Genomic DNA, 17,335 nt, shown 5'->3' with positions numbered 1-17,335 from the left:
TGGGGACCGTGCCGTGCCGGGCACCCCCACCTCCCTCGGTGGTAGAGCCCGGCAGGGCTGCGTGTGCGCGTGCGCGCGGCCGGCGGAGAGGAGGCGCCCGTGGTCGAGGTCGCGGCGGGGGACGCGGCCTCTGCTGGGTACCTAGCGGGAGGTCGAGGGGGTTCTCTTGGAACCTCAGCTTCCGGGGCACGTCAGGTACGTCTCCGAGCCCGGCGTCGCCCGAGGGCCCGAGGAGGGTTGGGACACCCGGGCGTTCCCCAGGGTACCCAGGGCCTCCCCGCAGCTGGGGCAGCCGGAGGGCGCGGAGTAGGGGGCGGGGGCCGCGTTTACCGCAGGCCCGTCACCTCCTTTATCCAAGTGTGTTTCCTCGTTTGTAAATTGGGGTGGTAATTCCTCTCGTAAGTCAGCTGTGAAGGTGATTAACCAGAGCGTGCGAATGAACGTTTGTTTGCTACCGTTAGTTAACAGCCCTGGGTGGGCGTGTACCTGCGTGGCTTATACTTGGTTGGCTCTGAACTCTTTGAGAGTCCGATGAAAGCGAGAGACCGCTTCCTCACCTTCTTGTTAGATTAAAATAAGATAATGTATCTTATGGCCCATTGCAAACTGTAAAGCGTTGCACAGTGTTGAAGTGATTATTATCATCAGCGCAGAGGAGTAGACCTTATTTGAAGCCCAATTCCACCGCCTTCCCACGGCGTGATTGGGAGCAAGTTACTTAACTTCTCTAAGCCTCAGTTTTCTGATCTGTAGACGGGAACAAACTACTTGATCTACTTCTGCCAGGGTTGTTGTGAGCATCAAATGCCACAGTTTTTTAAAAACGCTGAAGCACAAAATAGTCTGTGAGTGGGTACTATTGTTATCCTTGGGGCCCAGGGAAAGTAAGTTGCAGGGTCCCACTGGGGTTGAGAAGCAGAGCAATGGTTGGAACCTAGAAGCTCTCCTTTGTGCTGAGCCCTTTCTCTCCAGCGAGTTTCACTGGAAAGAAGGCTTCTTTGGGCCAAGGGTACAGCTGGGACCTCTTGGTCCACACTAATATTCTAGGATCCCAGGATCTCAGCCAGAGTTGTTTGTAGATGAGTGGATCTGACTTAAAAGCTAGTCCAGACCCTTCCTTTTTCTCATCTGTAATATATTGGTGACGGTGCTTGGCTTAAGTGTTGTGAGAATGAGTGAGGTCATGTGTGAAGTGCCCTTGTTAAAACCTGGAGGAATAAAGTTACTTGGCCAGGGTTTAGCGGGCAACTGAGGGGCAGAGCCAGGCCTAGAACTTGGTCTGTTGTGTCCAGGTGATATGCTCAGGCTTAGTGCTCTTAGCACCATTGTGGGCTTTGCAAGAACAACTTGGCTTATTTTTCCTTCTTCAAATGTCTCCAGATCTTGGAGGGGCAGGGACTGCTTTTCATCTGTTTTTTTGTTCATTTGTTTGGTTTGTTTTTTCATAAGTAATTTATGGATATATTATCATTGTAGTAATTTATTAAATACAGAAATATATTTCTTTAATTTAACTTTATATTGTAACATGAAATTGCCACTATTAGGCTGTTTGGGTTTTTTTTTTAACCTTTAAAATGGCAAATTCAGGGAATTCCCTGGTGGTCCAGTGGTTAGGACTCGGTGCTCTCACTGCCAGGGGCCCAGGTTCCATCCCTAGTTGGGGAGTTAAGATCCTGCAAGCTGCGCGACTCGGCCAAAAAAAATTAGAATTAAAATTAGAAGTTTTTAAAAATGGCAAATTCAGTTGAGTCAGCCATCCTACTTCCTTTCCCAGATTTAACCACTGTGTGCAGTTTATCCCTCCAAATCTTTTTTATTTAGCGACCTATATTCTCGCTTTTTATTTTCTTTTTGTCTTGTCATGTGAGATTATAGTATACACATTGTTCTGTTGCTTGCTTTTTTTAAAAAATTAATTAATTTATTTATTTTTGGCTGCGTTTGGTCTTCGTTGCTGTGGGCGGGCTTTCTCTGGTTGCAGCGAGCGGAGGCTAACTCTTCGTTGCGGTGCGCAGACTTCTCATTGCGGTGGCTTCTCGTTGTGGAGCACGGGCTCTAGGCATGTGGGCTCAGTAGTTGTGGCTCTCGGGCTCTGGAGCGCAGCCTCAGCGGTTGTGGTGCACGGGCTTAGTTGCTCCGCGGCACGTGGGATCTTCCTGGAACAGGGCTCGAACCCATGTCCCCTGCATTGGCAGGCAGGTTCTTAACCACTGCGCCACCAAGGAAGTCCCTCGCTTGCTTTGTTAATGTTAGAGTGGTCCATGTACAGCTGTCTGTCTGTCTGTCTTTACTTGCCATCTAGTACTCCCTTATAAGAATGTGCCACGATGTATTTGGCTACAGCAACCATTGGTAGGCATTTTGGATTGTTTATTATTTTGTGCTGTTATCAACAATAGAGAACATTTGTGTGAACATGTCCAATTCTTTCTGGAGGAGAGTTTTTAGAAGCAGATTTGCTGCCCAAAAAGTATGCACATGAAAAACTTTGCTAGGTTTTGCCTAATTGAAAAAATGATAGCATCTTATGTTTCCACGAAGAGTAAATGAAAGTATCTTTTTCTCCATACCCTCACCAGCATTGGATATTATTGAGCTCTTAAATTTTGCCAGTGTGATGGATGAAAATGCTTCCTTTTATGATGTACCCCATAAGTTTTTTTTTTTTAAACATCTTTATTGAAGTATAATTGCCTTACAATGGTGTGTTAGCTTCTGCTTTATAACAAAGTGAATCAGTTATACATATACAATATGTTCCCATTTCTCTTCCCTCCCATAAGTTTTTTTTTAATTTTTAATTTATCTTTTGATTTTTTTAATTTTAAATTTTTTAATTAAAAATTTTTTACTTTTTAAAATTAAAAAAAATTTTTTTAATTTTTAAATTTTATTTATTAATTTAATTAATTAATTTATTTATTTTTGGCTGTGTTGGGTCTTTATTGCTGCACGCGGGCTTTCTCTAGTTGCGGCAAGCGGGGGCTGGTCTTTGTTGCGGTGCGCAGGCTTCTCATTGCGGTGGCTTCTCTTGTTGCAGAGCATGGGCTCTAGGCACACGGGCTTTAGTAGTTGCAGCATGCAGGCTCAGTAGTTGTGGCTTGTGGGCTCTAGAGTGCAGGCTCAGTAGCGGTGGTGCACAGGCTTAGTTGCTCCGCAGCATGTGGGATCTTCCCAGACCAGGGATCGAACCCATGTGCCCTACACTGGCAGGAGGATTCTTAACCAATGTGCCACCAGGGAAGTCCCCCCAACAAGTTATTAATACGAGGATAATTTGATACACATCTTTAGCCAGCTGACCATGGCTGTGGACCTTGGGAAAATTGGATAACTTCTCCGAGCCCTAGTTTTCTCATCTCTGATATGGACAGGAAAATTACCTTATGGGGTTACTACAAGGAATAAAAGAAATTTATGAAGTGTGCCCAGCATTGTGTCCAAACCCTAGTGGATACGCAGGAAATGATATTAGTTAGTTTTTGTTGTGACCTTTTCTTTTTTGAGTTAAAAATCTTTCTTCCTGGGGCTTCCCTGTTGGCGCAGTGGTTAAGAATCTGCCTGCCAATGCAAAGGACACAGGTTCGAGCCCTGGCCCGGGAAGATCCCACATGCCGCAGAGCAACTAATCCCGTGCGCCACAACTACTGAGCCTGAGGTCTAGATCCCACATGCTGCGGAGCAACTAAGCCTGTGTGCCACAACTACTGAGCCTGAGGTCTAGGTCTAGAGCCCACAAGCCACAACTACTGAACCCACATGCCACAACTACTGAAGCCTGCGTGCCTAGAGCCCATGCTCCGCAACAAGAGAAGCCGTGACAATGAGAACCCTGCACACTGCAACAAAGAGTAGCCCCCGCTCACCGCAACTAGAGAAAGCCCACGCACAGCAATGAAGACCCAACACAGCTAAAAATAAATAAATAAATAAATTTTTTTAAAAAATCTTTCTTCCTGGATATTCCCATTTCATTCCTGTTCCGCCCTCTGTAGACATAAGATTAATTGTCTTCCCTCTTCCACCCTTTTTCTTTTTTCCAGCAGAAACAATGCCAGGGGCTTCCACTGTGTTTTGGATGACATGGTAGCACAGCTTCAAATTCCCTCATCATCTTAGTCCTCAGTGCTGTCCCGTCCACCACCAAGCTGGAATCATTCTGGTTTGTCCAAGTCCTAAAGTGTTGTGCCCCAGCCCAAATGCCATCTTCCAGGTTGTGGGTCTACCGCTGTTTGTTGGTGGGGTTTTTTTGGAATTTTATTTAATTTATTTTTTTATACAGCAGGTTCTTATTAGTCATCAGTTTTATACACATCAGTGTATACATGTCAATCCCAGTCGCCCAATTCATCACACCACCACCCCCACCCCCCCGCCGCTTTCCCCCCTTGGTGTCCCTACGTTTGTTCTCTACATGTGTCTCAATTTCTGCCTTGCAAACTGGTTCATCTGTACCATTTTTCTAGGTTCCACATATATGCGTTAATATACGATATTTGTTTTTCTCTGTCTGACTTACTTCACTCTGTATGGCAGTCTCTAGATCCATCCACGTCTCAACAAATGGCCCAATTTCATTCCTTTTTATGGCTGAGTAATATTCCATTGTATATATGTACCACCTCTTCTATATCCATTCGTCTGTCGATGGGCATTTAGGTTGCTTCCATGACCTGGCTATTGTAAATAGTGCTGCAGTGAACATTGGGGTGCATGTGTCTTTTTGAATTATGGTTTTATCTGGGTATATGCCCAGTAGTGGGATTGCTGGATCATATGGTAATTTTACTTTTAGTTTTTTAAGGAACCTTGATACTGTTCTCCATAGTGGCTGTAGCAATTTACATTCCCACCAACAGTGCAAGAGGATTCCCTTTTCTCCACACCCTCTCCAGCATTTGTTATTTGTAGATTTTCTGATGACGCCCATTCTAACTGGTGTGAGGTGGTACCTCATTGTAGTTTTGATTTGCATTTCTCTAATAATTAGTGATGTTGAGCAGCTTTTCATGTGCTTTTGGCCATCTGTATGACTTCTTTGGAGAAATGTCTCTTTAGGTCTTCTGCCCATTTTTGGATGGGGTTGTTTGTTTTTTTTAATACTGAGCTGCATGAGCTGCTTATATATTTTGGAGATTAATCCTTTGTCCGTTGACTTGTTTGCAAATATTTTCTCCCATTCTGAGGGTTGTCTTTTCATCTTGTTTATGGTTTCCTTTGCTGTGCAAAAGCTTTAAAGTTTCATTAGGTCCCATTTGTTTATTTTTGTTTTTATTTCCATTACTCTAGGAGGTGGATCAAAAAAGATCTTTCTGTGATTTATGTCAAAGAGTGTTCTTCCTATATTTTCCTCTGAGACTTTTATAGTGTCCGGTCTTACATTTAGGTCTCGAATCCATTTTGAGTTTATTTTTGTGTATGGTGTTAGGGAGTGTTCTAATTTCATTCTTTTACATGTAGCTGTCCAGTTTTCCCAGCACCACTTATTGAAGAGACGGTCTTTTCTCCATTGTATATCCTCGCCTCCTTTGTCATAGATTAGTTAACCATAGGAGCGTGGGTTTATCTCTGGGCTTTCTATCTTGTTCCATTGATCTATGTTTCTGTTTTTGTGCCAGTACCATATTGTCTTGATTACTGTAGCTTTGTAGTATAGTCTGAAGTCCTCCAGCTCCGTTTTTTTCCCTCAAGACTGCTTTGGCTATTCGGGGTCTTTTGTGTCTCCATACAAATTTTAAGATTTTTTGTTCTAGTTCCGTAAAAAATGCCATTGGTAATTTGATAGGGATTGCATTGAATCTGTAGATTGCTTTGGGTGGTATAGTCATTTTCACAATATTGATTCTTCCAATCCAAGAACATGGTATATCTCTCCATCTATTTGTATCATCTTTAATTTCTTTCATCAGTGTCTTATAGTTTTCTGCATACAGGTCTTTTGTCTCCCTAGGTAGGTTTATTCCTAGGTATTTTATTCTTTTTGTTGCAATGGTAAATGGGAGTGTTTCCTTAATTTCTCTTTTAGATTTTTCATCATTAGTGTGTATAGGAATGCAAGAGATTTCTGTGCATTAATTTTGTAAACTGCAACTTTACCAAACTCATTCATTAGCTCTAGTAGTTTTCTGGTGGCATTTTTGGGATTCTGTATGTATAGTATCATGTCCTCTGCAAACAGTGACAGTTTTACTTCTGCTTTTCCAATTTGTATTCCTTTTATTTCTTTTTCTTCTCTGATTGCCATAGCTAGGACTTCCAAAACTATGTTGAATAATAGTGGTGAGAGTGGACATCCTTGTCTTGTTCCTGATCTTAGAGGAAATGCTTTCAGTTTTTCACCATTGAGATGATGTTTGCTGTGGGTTTGTTGTATATGGCCTTTATTATGTTGAGGTAGGTTCCCTCCATGCCCACTTTCTGGAGAGTTTTTATCATAAATGGGTGTTGAATTTTGTCAAAAGCTTTTTCTGCATCTATTGAGGTGATCATATGGTTTTTATTCTTCATTTTGTTAATATGTTGTATCACATTGATTGATTTGCGTGTATTGAAGAATCCTTGCATCCCTGGGATAAATCCCACTTGATCATGGTGTATGATCCTTTTAATGTGTTGTTGGATTCTGTTTGCTAGTATTTTGCTGAGGATTTTTGCATCTATATTCATCAGTGATATTGGTCTGTAATTTTCTTTTTTTGAAGTACCTTTGTCTGGTTTTGGTATCAGGGTGATGGTGACCTCATAGAATGAGTTTGGGAGTGTTCCTTCCTCTGCAGTTTTTTGGAAGAGTTTGAGAAGGATGGGTGTTAGCTCTTCTCTAAATGTTTAATAGAATTCACCCGTGAAGCCATCTGGTCCTGGACTTTTGTTTGTTGGAAGATTTTTAATCACAGTTTCAATTTCATTACTTGTGATTGGTCTGTTCATATTTTCTATTTCTTCCTGGTTCAGTCTTGGAAGGTTATACCTTTCTAAGAATTTATCCATTTCTTCCAGGTGGTCCATTTTATTGACATAGAGTTGCTTGTAGTAGTCTCTTAGGATGCTTTGTATTTCTGCAGTGTCTGTTGTAACTTCTCCTTTTTCATTTCTGATTTTATTGATTTGAGTCCTCTCCCTCTTTTTCTTGATGAGTCTGGCTAACGGTTTATCAATTTTGTTTATCTTCTCAAAGAACCAGCTTTTAGTTTTATTGATCTTTGCTATTGTTTTCTTTGTTTCTATTTCATTTATTTCTGCTCTGATCTTTATGATTTCTTTCCTTCTGCTAACTTTGGGCTCTGTTTGCTCTTCTTTCTCTAGTTCCTTTAGGTGTAAGGTTAGATTGTTTATTTGAGATTTTTCTTGTTTCTTGAGGTAGGATTGTATAGCTATAAACTTCCCTCTTAGAACTGCTTTTGCTGCATCCCATAGGTTTTGGATCATCGTGTTTTCATTGTCATTTGTCTCTAGATATTTTCTGATTTCCTCTTTGATTTCTTCAGTGATCTCTTGGTTATTTAGTAACGTATTGTTTAGCCTTCATGTGTTTGTGTTCTTTACGTTTTTTTCCCTGTAATTCATTTCTAATCTCATACCGTTGTGGTCAGAAAAGATGCTTGATATGATTTCAATTTTCTTAAATTTACTGAGGCTTGATTTGTGACCCAAGATGTGATATATCCTAGAGAATGTTCCGTGCGCAATTGAGAAGAAAGTGTAATCTGCTGTTTTTGGATGGAATGTCCTTTAAATATCAATTAAATCTACCTGGTCTATTGTGTCATTTAAAGCCTCTGTTTCCTTGTTTATTTTCATCTTGGATGATCTGTCCATTGGTGTAAGTGAGGTGTTAAAGTCCCCCACTATTATTGTGTTACTGTCAATTTCCTCTTTTATAGCTGTTAACAGTTGTCTTATGTATTGAGGTGCTCCTGTGTTGGGTGCATATATATTTATAATTGTTATATCTTCTTCTTGGATTGATCCCTTGATCATTATGTAGTGTCCTTCCTTGTCTCTTGTAACATTCTTTATTTTAAAGTCTATTTTATCTGATATGAGTATTGCTACTTCAGCTCTCTTCTGATTTCCATTTGCATGGAATATCTTTTTCCATCCCCTCACTTTCAGTCTGTATGTGTCCCTAGGTCTGAAGTGGGTCTCTTGTAGACAGCATATATATGGGTCTTGTTTTTGTATCCATTCAGCAAGCCTGTGTCTTCTGGTTGGAGCATTTAATCCATTCATGTTTAAGATAATTATCTATATGTATCTTCCTATGACCATTTTCTTAATTGTTTTGGGTTTGTTTTTGTAGGTCCTTTTCTTCTCTTGTGTTTCCCACTTAGAGAAGTTCCTTTAGCATTTGTTGTAGAGCTGGTTTGGTGGTGCTGAATTCTCTTAGCTTTTGCTTGTCTGTAAAGCTTTTGATTTCTCCATCAAATCTGAATGAGATCCTTGCCGGGTAGAGTGATCTTGGTTGTAGGTTCTTCCCTTTCATCACTTTAAGTATATCATGCCATTCCCTTCTGGCTTGTAGAGTTTCTGCTGAGAAGTCAGCTATTAACCTTATGGGAGTTCCCTTGTATGCTATTTGTCATTTTTCCCTTGGTGCTTTCAATAAGTTTTTCTTTGTCTTTAATTTTTGCCAATTTGATTACTGTGTGTCTCGGCGTGTTTCTCCTTGGGTTTATCCTGTATGGGACTCTCTGCGCTTCCTGGACTTGGGTGGCTATTTCCTTTACCATGTTAGGGAAGTTTTTGACTATAATCTCTTCAAATATTTTCTCTGGTCCTTTCTCTCTCTCTTCTCCTTCTGGGACCCCTATAACGCGGATGTTGTTGCGTTTAATGTTGTCCCAGAGGTCTCTTAGGCTGTCTTCATTTCTTTTCATTCTTTTTTCTTTATTCTCTTCCGCAGCAGTGAATTCCACCATTCTGTCTTCCAGGTCACTTATCCGTTCTTCTGCCTCAGGTATTCTGCTATTGATTCCTTCTAGTGTAGTTTTCATTTCAGTTATTGTATTGTTCTTCTCTGTTTGTTTGTTCTTTAATTCTTCTAGGTGTTTGTTAAACATTTCTTGCATCTTCTCGATCTTTGCCTCCATTGTTTTTCCGAGGTCCTGGATCATCTTCACTATCATTATTCTGAATTCTTTTTCTGGAAGGTTGCCTATCTCCACTGGATTTAGTTGTTTTTCTGGGGTTTTATCTTGTTCCTTCATCTGGTACATAGCCCTCTGCCTTTTCATCTTGTCTGTCTATCTGTGAATGTGGTTTTTGTTCCACAGGCTGCAGGATTGTAGTTCTTCTTGCTTCTGCTCTCTGCCCTCTGGTGGATGGGTGTATCTAAGAGGCTTGTGCAAGTTTCGTGATGGGAGGGACTGGTGGTGGGTAGAGCTGACTGTTGCTCTGGTGGGCAGAGCTCAGCAAAACTTTAATCTGCTTGACTGCTGATGGGTGGGGCTGGGTTCCCTCCCTGTTGGTTGTTTGGCCTGAGGCAACCCAACACTGGAGACTACCTGGGCTCTTTGGTGGGGCTAATGGCAGACTCTGGGAGGGCTCACGCCAAGGAGTACTTCCCAGAACTTCTGCTGCCAGTGTCCTTGTCCCCACAGTGACACACAGCCACCCCCCACATCTGCAAGAGACCCTCCAACACTAGCAGGTAGGTCTGGTTCAGTCTCCCCTGGGGTCACTGCTCCTTCCCCTGGGTCCCGATGCGCACACTACTTTGTGTGTGCCTTCCAAGAGTGGAGTCTCTGTTTCCCCCAGTCCTGTCAAAGTCCTGCAATCAAATCCCACTAGCCTTCAAAGTCTGATTCTCTAGGAATTCCTCCTCCCGTTGCCAGACCCCCAGGTTGGGAAGCCTGACGTGGGGCTCAGAACCTTCACTCCAGTGGGTGGACTTCTGTGGTATAAGTGTTCTCCAGTCTGTGAGTCACCCACCCAGCAGTTATGGGATTTGATTTTACTGTGATTGAGCCCCTCCTACTGTCTCACTGTGGCTTCTCCCTTGTCTTTGGATGTGGAGTATCTTTTTTGGTGAATTCCAGTGTTTTCCTGTCGATGATTGTCCAGCAGCTAGTTGTGATTCTGGTGTTCTCGCAAGAGGGAGTGAGAGCACGTCCTTCTACTCTGCCATCTTGGTTAAGGGCTCTGTACCACTGTTTGTTTGTTTGTTTTTAAATTTATTTATTTATTTATTTTTGGCTGTGTTGGGTCTTCGTTTCTGTGGGAGGGCTTTCTCTAGTTGCGGCAAGCGGGGGCCAAGCTTCATCGTTGTGCGTGGGCCTCTCACTATTGCAGCCTCTCTTGTTGTGGAGCACAGGCTCCAGACGCGCAGGCTCAGTAGTTGTGGCTCACGGGCCTAGTCGCTCCGCGGCATGTGGGATCTTCCCAGACCAGGGCTCGAACCCGTGTCCTCTGCGTTGGCAGGCAGATTCTCAACCACTGCGCCACCAGGGAAGCCCTCTACCACTGTTTTTAATCACAAACACATACCAGTAAAACTCTTATGAGCACATACCTCTAAATGTCTTATTTATTTATTTATAAGTCATATATGCATATATTTTTGTATAGTGTATATATGTATTGTAAAGCTTCCAAAGAAGCTTCTAAACTTTTATCATTAATTTTAGTGATGTTAATTTCTGCATCACTGAAAACGGCACAGAATTTCTTCTTCATTTTCTCATTTAATATATGTCTTGCTAATTGTGATGAATTCCTACCATGAGTTATCTTTTAATGATAGTTGACATAAAACCTTGTTGCAGATAGTCTTGAGAAATTCCCTGTTTTTTTGGCCAACTTCCTATCAGATATGATAAACTCATTACTATTTCTATCTCATAATGTGGTGAAGGAAGATTTTTTTATACATGGGAGTAGGAAAAGGGAGAGCTCTGGTACTTTCTTTTTGCTCACCTGTGCTTTCATTATTGTTATCATCAGTCTACAATTTCTTAGAGGGAATCCTTTTAAGCTGTTTGTGTATTACACATTAAAATTGTGTAATGCATGGGAAGAAATGAACTGTGACCCTGCCCCACACCACATACAAAAGTTAATTGCAGATGAGTCATAGTCCTAAATGTGAAAGCCGAAAGAGAACGTTTCCAAAAGTTAATATATGAAAATATCATGACCTTACAGTAGGCAAAAATTTCTTAAATAGGACACAAAAACACTAATCATTAAAAAAATTTTTTGATAAGTTAGATCCCATTAAAATTAAGAACTTCTTTAATCAAAAAGGAACCAATAGGACTTCCCTGGTGGTGCAGTGGTTAAGAATCCACCTGCTAATGCAGGGGACACAGGTTCGAGTCCTGGTCCGGGAAGATCCCACATGCCGCAGAGCAACTAAGCCCGTGCACCACAACTACTGAGCCTGCTTTCTAGAGCCTGTGAGCCACAGCTGCTGAGCCCTCGTGCCACAGCTACTGAAACCCATGCGCCTAGAGCCCGCGCTCCGCAACAAGAGAAGCCACTGCAATGAGAAGCCCGTGCACCACAACAAAGAGTAGCCCCCGCTCCCCGCAACTAGAGAAAGCCCGCGCGCAGCAACGAAGACCCAATGCAGCCAAAAATAAATAAATAAAATTTTAAGGAAAACGAAGAAAACTTAAAAAGAAACCAATAAAAAAGCAAAAAGGCAAGTCCCAGAAAAGCCTTCATTTCTTGAAAATGGAGTATATGTAAAAGCTGTTACCCTAGCTGTGAGTCTTACCAGTGTTCATGAATAAGTAGGATCACATGCCTTGCCCTAGAGTGTAAATCTGGTGATGCCAATTTGTGACAAAACTTAAGACAGGCCAGTTAGGCACTTGCCTGTGGTTAACGTGAACTGTAGAGACACACAGACCTGCGTTCTAATACTCGCTCACACTTAGGACCTTAGTCTTTCTAAACATCATCTGTCAAATAGGTACAGGAAGAGGTACTAAACAGAGAGTGGTTGTGAGGCCTGGGATACTGCCAAGGTTTTGGCACTATGCCTAGCATACAGTGAGCGCTCAGCACATGGAAGCTGAGGACTGTTACCCAGGATTGTTAATGGCCGCGTGAGAAGATGTGTGTTTTCATGATTCCAGGACAGGGGCGCAAGGTCACTGACCCAACTCTTTGTATCCCTGACTTTTTCTGACCCTAGGAGAAGGGAGCATTGACCTTTCCTTCATCAGGCCAAAGATGCCTCTCTTTGGGAGTACATTCAGTCCGAAGAAGACGCCCCCTCGGAAGTCTGCGTCTCTCTCCAACCTGCATAATGTGAGTGTCAGCACGGGGCTCAACCTGGTGTGCAGCGTGACTGGAACGTCAAGCCTGGTTTCTTATGGAAAGTGTGGTCCTCCAGAGGTATCCTCGTGGGAGGGCGTCCTTTTAATTCATATTATTGCTATTGCTGAAAACATTTTTTAACTCCTTTTTGGGAATTATTGTCAGAGCTTGTTGAAGAACCTTAAAAGATAGTCGTCCTCATTATGATTTGGGGACCAAATGATGTTTTCCAATTTGACTTCACTTTACTCCCAAGACTTGTCCAGGAATCAGTTTTAGTCCTGTCTAAGAATCAAATTTATTCTCAAAGGATGATGTTTTGCTATCATTAAGAGCATTCAAAAGGATATATCGGGGCTTCCCTGGTGGCGCAGTGGTTGAGAATCTGCCTGCCAATGCAGGGGACACGGGTTCGAGCCCTGGTCTGGGAAGATCCCACATGCCGTGGAGCGACTGGGCCCGTGAGCCACAATTGCTGAGCTTGCGCATCTGGAGCCTGTGCTCCGCAACAAGAGAGGCCGCGATGGTGAGAGGCCCGCGCACCGCGATGAAGAGTGGCCCCCGCTTGCCACAACCAGAGAAAGCCCTCGCACAGAAACGAAGACCCAACACAGCCATAAATAAATAAATAAATAAATAAAATTTAAAAAAAAAAAAAAAAAGGATATATCACAGCTCCAAAGACAGTTTCTGAGCTCCTTGAGGGCAGAGGGGTTGCATTCATTTCTGTATATCCAGTACCAGTCCTGGTGCAGAGTGGGCGCTCAGTGAGCTGTAGAAACACTGAAAAACACATTAAAGAACAGCTACTACTACTCATTGGGCCTTAGCATTTTAAGCCTTTTCCAGGACATACGTAGCTCCATAAGAAACAAATGATAGCTCGGGCTTATTACATTTAAAAAGAACTTTTCACTTTATTAAAAATTTACAGTAGGATTTCTTAAACTGGTAAGTGCCCTGTAGATACGAAATAATTCAGTTTGCAAATTTCAGCATATATAGCTTTTCCAGAAAATATCTGTGGTATAAAGCTGTACGTTTCTTCTTATAGTTTAAAAGTTTTGGGGATACCTTATTTAATTTTCTGACTTAAAAAAAATTACTAAATGTGCTGGGCAAGGATTATAGAGAAGAAAAGAGTTGTTGGGATCGTACCGTTAGCAGGAGAGGTGCTGGGCCTAGAGCCCCTGTGCTCCGGCCTCCCGAAGCCAGCATGCGCGTCTCCCCCACAGTTGGATCGGTCGACCCGGGAGGTGGAGCTGGGCCTTGACTATGGAACGCCCACCATGAACCTGGCCGGGCAGAGCCTGAAGTTTGAAAACGGCCAGTGGATAGCAGGTGGGCTGCATTTCCTACCATTTTGCCCAGCAAGATGGTGGAAGGAAACCGCCCTTGTGACTGCTGCTTGTGTCCTTCCGCCAGAGACAGGGATTAGCGGAGGCGTGGACCGGAGGGAGGCCCAGCGCCTCCGGAGGCGGAACCAGCAGCTGGAGGAAGAGAACAACCTCTTGCGGCTGAAGGTGGACATCCTGTTGGACATGGTGAGGAGGGTGGTGGGGAGGGAAGCCTTGGCTCTCCTTGGGCAGGTCCACTGCGAGCCCTTTTAGCCAGCCCACACCTGTCGAGTGCCAGTTTGCTCAGGTACATTGCTGTGAATCCAAAGATGCAAAACCAAATCAGACGCAGTCCCCACCCTCCAGGGCTCCCAGTCTAGTGGGGAGATAGACAGTAAACATAGTGACAGTGCCTCATGGTAAGGGCAGTGATCAGAGTCTGTCCGGGGCCTGGCATCCACACATGGGAGAGAGAGATTCCCTCTGTCCAGTCAGGAGGATGTTGCAGGGGAAGGGATATTTGAGCTGAATGTGGAAAGATAAAGGTGGGAATGGAGGCTGGGATGAAGGCATTCGGGAAGAAGGACAGCCTGCTCCTGGCTGGACAAGGTTCTGCACCACGCAGCCATTAGTCAGTGCCCCGCGCAGACCTGCCGAGGGGCGCTCGCTGCGTTGGCATCGGTTTCCTGTGGCTTTTAAAAACCCAACAACCTGTTGAGCCTAGGGGGGTGTGTGACGGTTGGTTGAGAGGCAGGAGAGCACACACTGCAGTGGTTAAGAGCATGTGTCTAGAGCTAAACTGCCCAGGTCCCTGGCCCAGCTCCACCACTGGCTGTGTGACTTCAGGCAAGTTACTTAACTGCTCTGTATCTGTAAGAAACGTAGTATCTTCAGCAATAAAATGGGCACGATAGTAGGATCTGCCTCATTAGTGAGTTAATAATATAAGCAAAGCTCTTGGAATAGTGTCTTGCTCGGGAAGTGCAGCTCTTCTGTTTCACAGTAAGCTGACCTCTGCAGTTTGTATCTCTCCGTCCCTGCCTGAAGTGTCTTCCACCCTCTCCTCTAAAGGCCACTGAAGGATTCTGATGCGGGAAGTGGCATGCTTTTTTAAACATTTTTTTTTTTTTTTAATTTTTTTTTAAAATTTATTTATTTATGGCTGTCCTGGGTCTTCATTTCTGTGCGAGGGCTTTCCCCAGTTGCGGCAAGTGGGGGCCACTCTTCATCGCGGTGCGCAGGCCCCTCACTGCCGCGGCCTCTCTTATTGCGGAGCACAGGCTCCAGATGCACAGGCTCAGCAGTTGTGGCTCACGGGCCCAGTTGCTCCGCGGCATGTGGGATCTTCCCAGACCAGGGCTCGAACCCGTGTCTGCTGCATTAGCAGGCAGATTCTCAACCACTGCGCCACCAGGGAAGCCCTTTTTAAACATTTTTATGTGAGCCACGACTCAAAAGCAACTTAGACCTTAGTCCTTTAACCTTAAAATCACCAATATTTGCCTTTTTCATCCCCTGAAACCTGGTGTCCTTCGCGCAGTGAGTGCCACGCAATCCTAGGTGATCAAAAATGTCGATAGAATGGATGGTGAATGTTCTTCAAGTGCTTGAGGCCCTGAGTCATCAGGAGGTTACTTTCTGCCCAGTTACCAAGGGGTTCCCGTCGTGGAGGCTGCCGGCAGCGTTAAGGGAAATGCCGTGGGGCTTCTCCCAGCGCGCAGGGCTGGCCTTGCCAACCTGAAACGTAGCCCAGAAACGTCCTCCTTTATAACGGTTTGCTGCTCTACTTCCAGCTCTCTGAGACCACCGCCGAATCCCACTTAATGGAGAAGGAGCTGGATGAACTGAAGAGTGTCAGCCGGCGGAGAAAATGAAGACCCCAGAGACACCCGTTAGGAGCACAGGGGGAAACGCATTCATCAGAAGAGGAGGATGTGGCTGAGGGAATGTTTAACCAAACTAGTGGATTAGGTCCTGGGAGAGTATCATATAATGGGGCCAAAGGCACTGGCCCCCTTAGGTCGACAGTAGGAAGGTGACAGCGTAGTGGATTCCAGGCCAGTCCTGTGCTTCACAGCATAAGGAGGCCTCCTCAGGGAGGTCTGGGGTGACGGAGGCCTTTGGGTGTTCTCCAGTCACTTAACACACAAATGCCCGCAGCCCAGGCTCACCCTCATCGGACGGAGTTCGTCGTATCATCCCCTCACACTGTTGTGTGTGGTGCGGCATCAGGTGTACAGAGCCTTGTTGTTAGGGGTCTCAGATAAGGAGCTCTCCTGGTTCTCTGCCCTACAGGCCACTCTCTCCCTCCTTTAAAGAACACGCGTTCCCCAAATCCACAGCCTCCTCTGGCTTCAGCTTCTCAGCAGCAAGCACCGACCTCCCACAGCAGCACTATATTTTTGTGCTACTTTCCTGTTTACCGTATTTTTTTAAATTAAATGATGTTCTGTAATCTCTCTCTGGCCGAAGTGACTGAAAAAAGAAACATCAGTTCTTGAAGAAGTAAATAATGGAGGCTGGGTTCTAGGCTTCCGATGCTCCATCCAAAGACAGAACTTTTAGGTTGTGGGGGAAGGTCACCGCTGCAGGAGAAGCATTCCAGCTTCCTGGGCGTTGGCAGAGGCTGATCTGGAACAGAGCGGTCTCTCTGCTCAGATTCCCCTGCCTTCCTCTTTTGGGGTGTTGGAACTAGCCTGGACCGGGCAGGGACCGAGTGGTTGGGATGGGGGGCTGCTCTCCCGGAGTGGGAATCTGTGTCTTCCGGTGAGCTGGGCTTCTCTGGCTGGGGGAGGGAGCCAGACAAAGGCAGTAAGAGGGAGTCGAGCTTCCAAAGTCAAGGGGGGAGGCACTGAGGGTGGGGACACAGAGCCCCAGGCTCTAGACCAGGGATGGCTACTAAGGTCAGAACACCTGTCACCCACCTGGATGGGGCTCAGGATGGTGCTCACACTCTCATTTCCTCCTCAGCTCAGCCCTCTGGAGCAGGGCCTGTCAGTCAGCATGCCTACTGGCAGATAAGGAACCAAACCCCAGGAGGTTCAGAAACTGGTCTAGGATCAGACAGCGGAAGTGTGGGAGCCTGCTGATTCCCAGCCCACAGTGAAAGAGGGGAGCTGGGTGGGGGGCTGCCTCAAATGGAGGCTGCTGTGCGTAGGCCATCCTCAGGGCCAGCTCCGTGGCAGATGGATAGAGAAGTACGATCTGTAGCCCCAGCCCATAACCTGCCTTCCTGATAACAGGCGAGACTAATTCGGAAGACATTGGAAAAGGATGTTATATGAGGGTGTAAATCTTCAGGTGCAGATAATAGGCGCAATTGAGAGTTTGCCTATTCCTAGACCAGTATCATTAGCAACCAGTTACCCTGCACCCTGGATACCAGACATCTGTAGACAGTCCCCCTGACTTATGATGGTTCGACTTACAATTTTTCGACTTTATGGTGGTACAAAAGTGATACGCATTTAGTATAAACTGTACTTTGAATTTTGAATTTTGATAGTTTTCCGGGCTAGCGAAATGCAATACGATGCTCATGATACGAGGCAGTGGCAGTGAGCTGCGGCTCCCCATCAGCACACAGTCACGAGGATGAACAATCAACACGCTTAAAACCAGTCTGGACCCAGACAACCACTCTGTTTTTCATTTCAGTACAGCATCCGAAAAATTACATGAGATATTCAACACTTTTTGTAAAATAGGCTTTGTGTTAGATGATTTTG

At 44.6% G+C, this 17,335-nt stretch overlaps 1 protein-coding gene across 6 annotated transcripts; it reads left to right on the top strand.

Annotated features, from left to right (window-relative positions):
• Nucleotides 1-65: 65 nt before the first annotated feature.
• CBY1 (chibby 1, beta catenin antagonist) lies at nucleotides 66-16,066 on the top strand. Of its 6 annotated transcripts, XM_082420124.1 has the most exons (7): nucleotides 75-195; nucleotides 4,047-4,165; nucleotides 9,603-9,652; nucleotides 12,146-12,261; nucleotides 13,506-13,611; nucleotides 13,696-13,814; nucleotides 15,401-16,066. In XM_082420124.1, exons 4-7 carry the CDS (start codon nucleotides 12,184-12,186, stop codon nucleotides 15,479-15,481), a joined length of 384 nt encoding a protein of 127 aa, XP_082276250.1. In that variant the 5' UTR covers nucleotides 75-195; nucleotides 4,047-4,165; nucleotides 9,603-9,652; nucleotides 12,146-12,183; the 3' UTR covers nucleotides 15,482-16,066. The 6 variants fall into 6 exon arrangements, with proteins under 6 accessions (XP_082276249.1, XP_082276250.1, XP_082276248.1 ...); XM_082420122.1 differs by lacking the exon at nucleotides 9,603-9,652; XM_082420125.1 differs by lacking the exon at nucleotides 9,603-9,652 and having other exon boundaries at nucleotides 92-195; nucleotides 4,050-4,165.
• Nucleotides 16,067-17,335: the final 1,269 nt, after the last annotated feature.

The sequence above is a fragment of the Balaenoptera physalus genome, assembly GCF_965194825.1.
Source record: "Balaenoptera physalus genome assembly, chromosome: 13".
Lineage (NCBI taxonomy): Eukaryota > Metazoa > Chordata > Mammalia > Artiodactyla > Balaenopteridae > Balaenoptera > Balaenoptera physalus.
This window is presented reverse-complemented; position numbering and strand designations above follow the sequence as displayed.

Excerpts from the sequence above, each read along its gene's own strand:
- CBY1 (XM_082420123.1), top strand. The coding sequence starts at position 12,184 with ATGCCTCTCTTTGGGAGTACATTCAGTCCGAAGAAGACGCCCCCTCGG. Across the intron at positions 12,262-13,505 it reads CTCTCTCCAACCTGCATAAT|TTGGATCGGTCGACCCGGGA; the intron begins GTGAGTGTCAGC and ends TCTCCCCCACAG. Across the intron at positions 13,612-13,695 it reads AAACGGCCAGTGGATAGCAG|AGACAGGGATTAGCGGAGGC; the intron begins GTGGGCTGCATT and ends TCCTTCCGCCAG.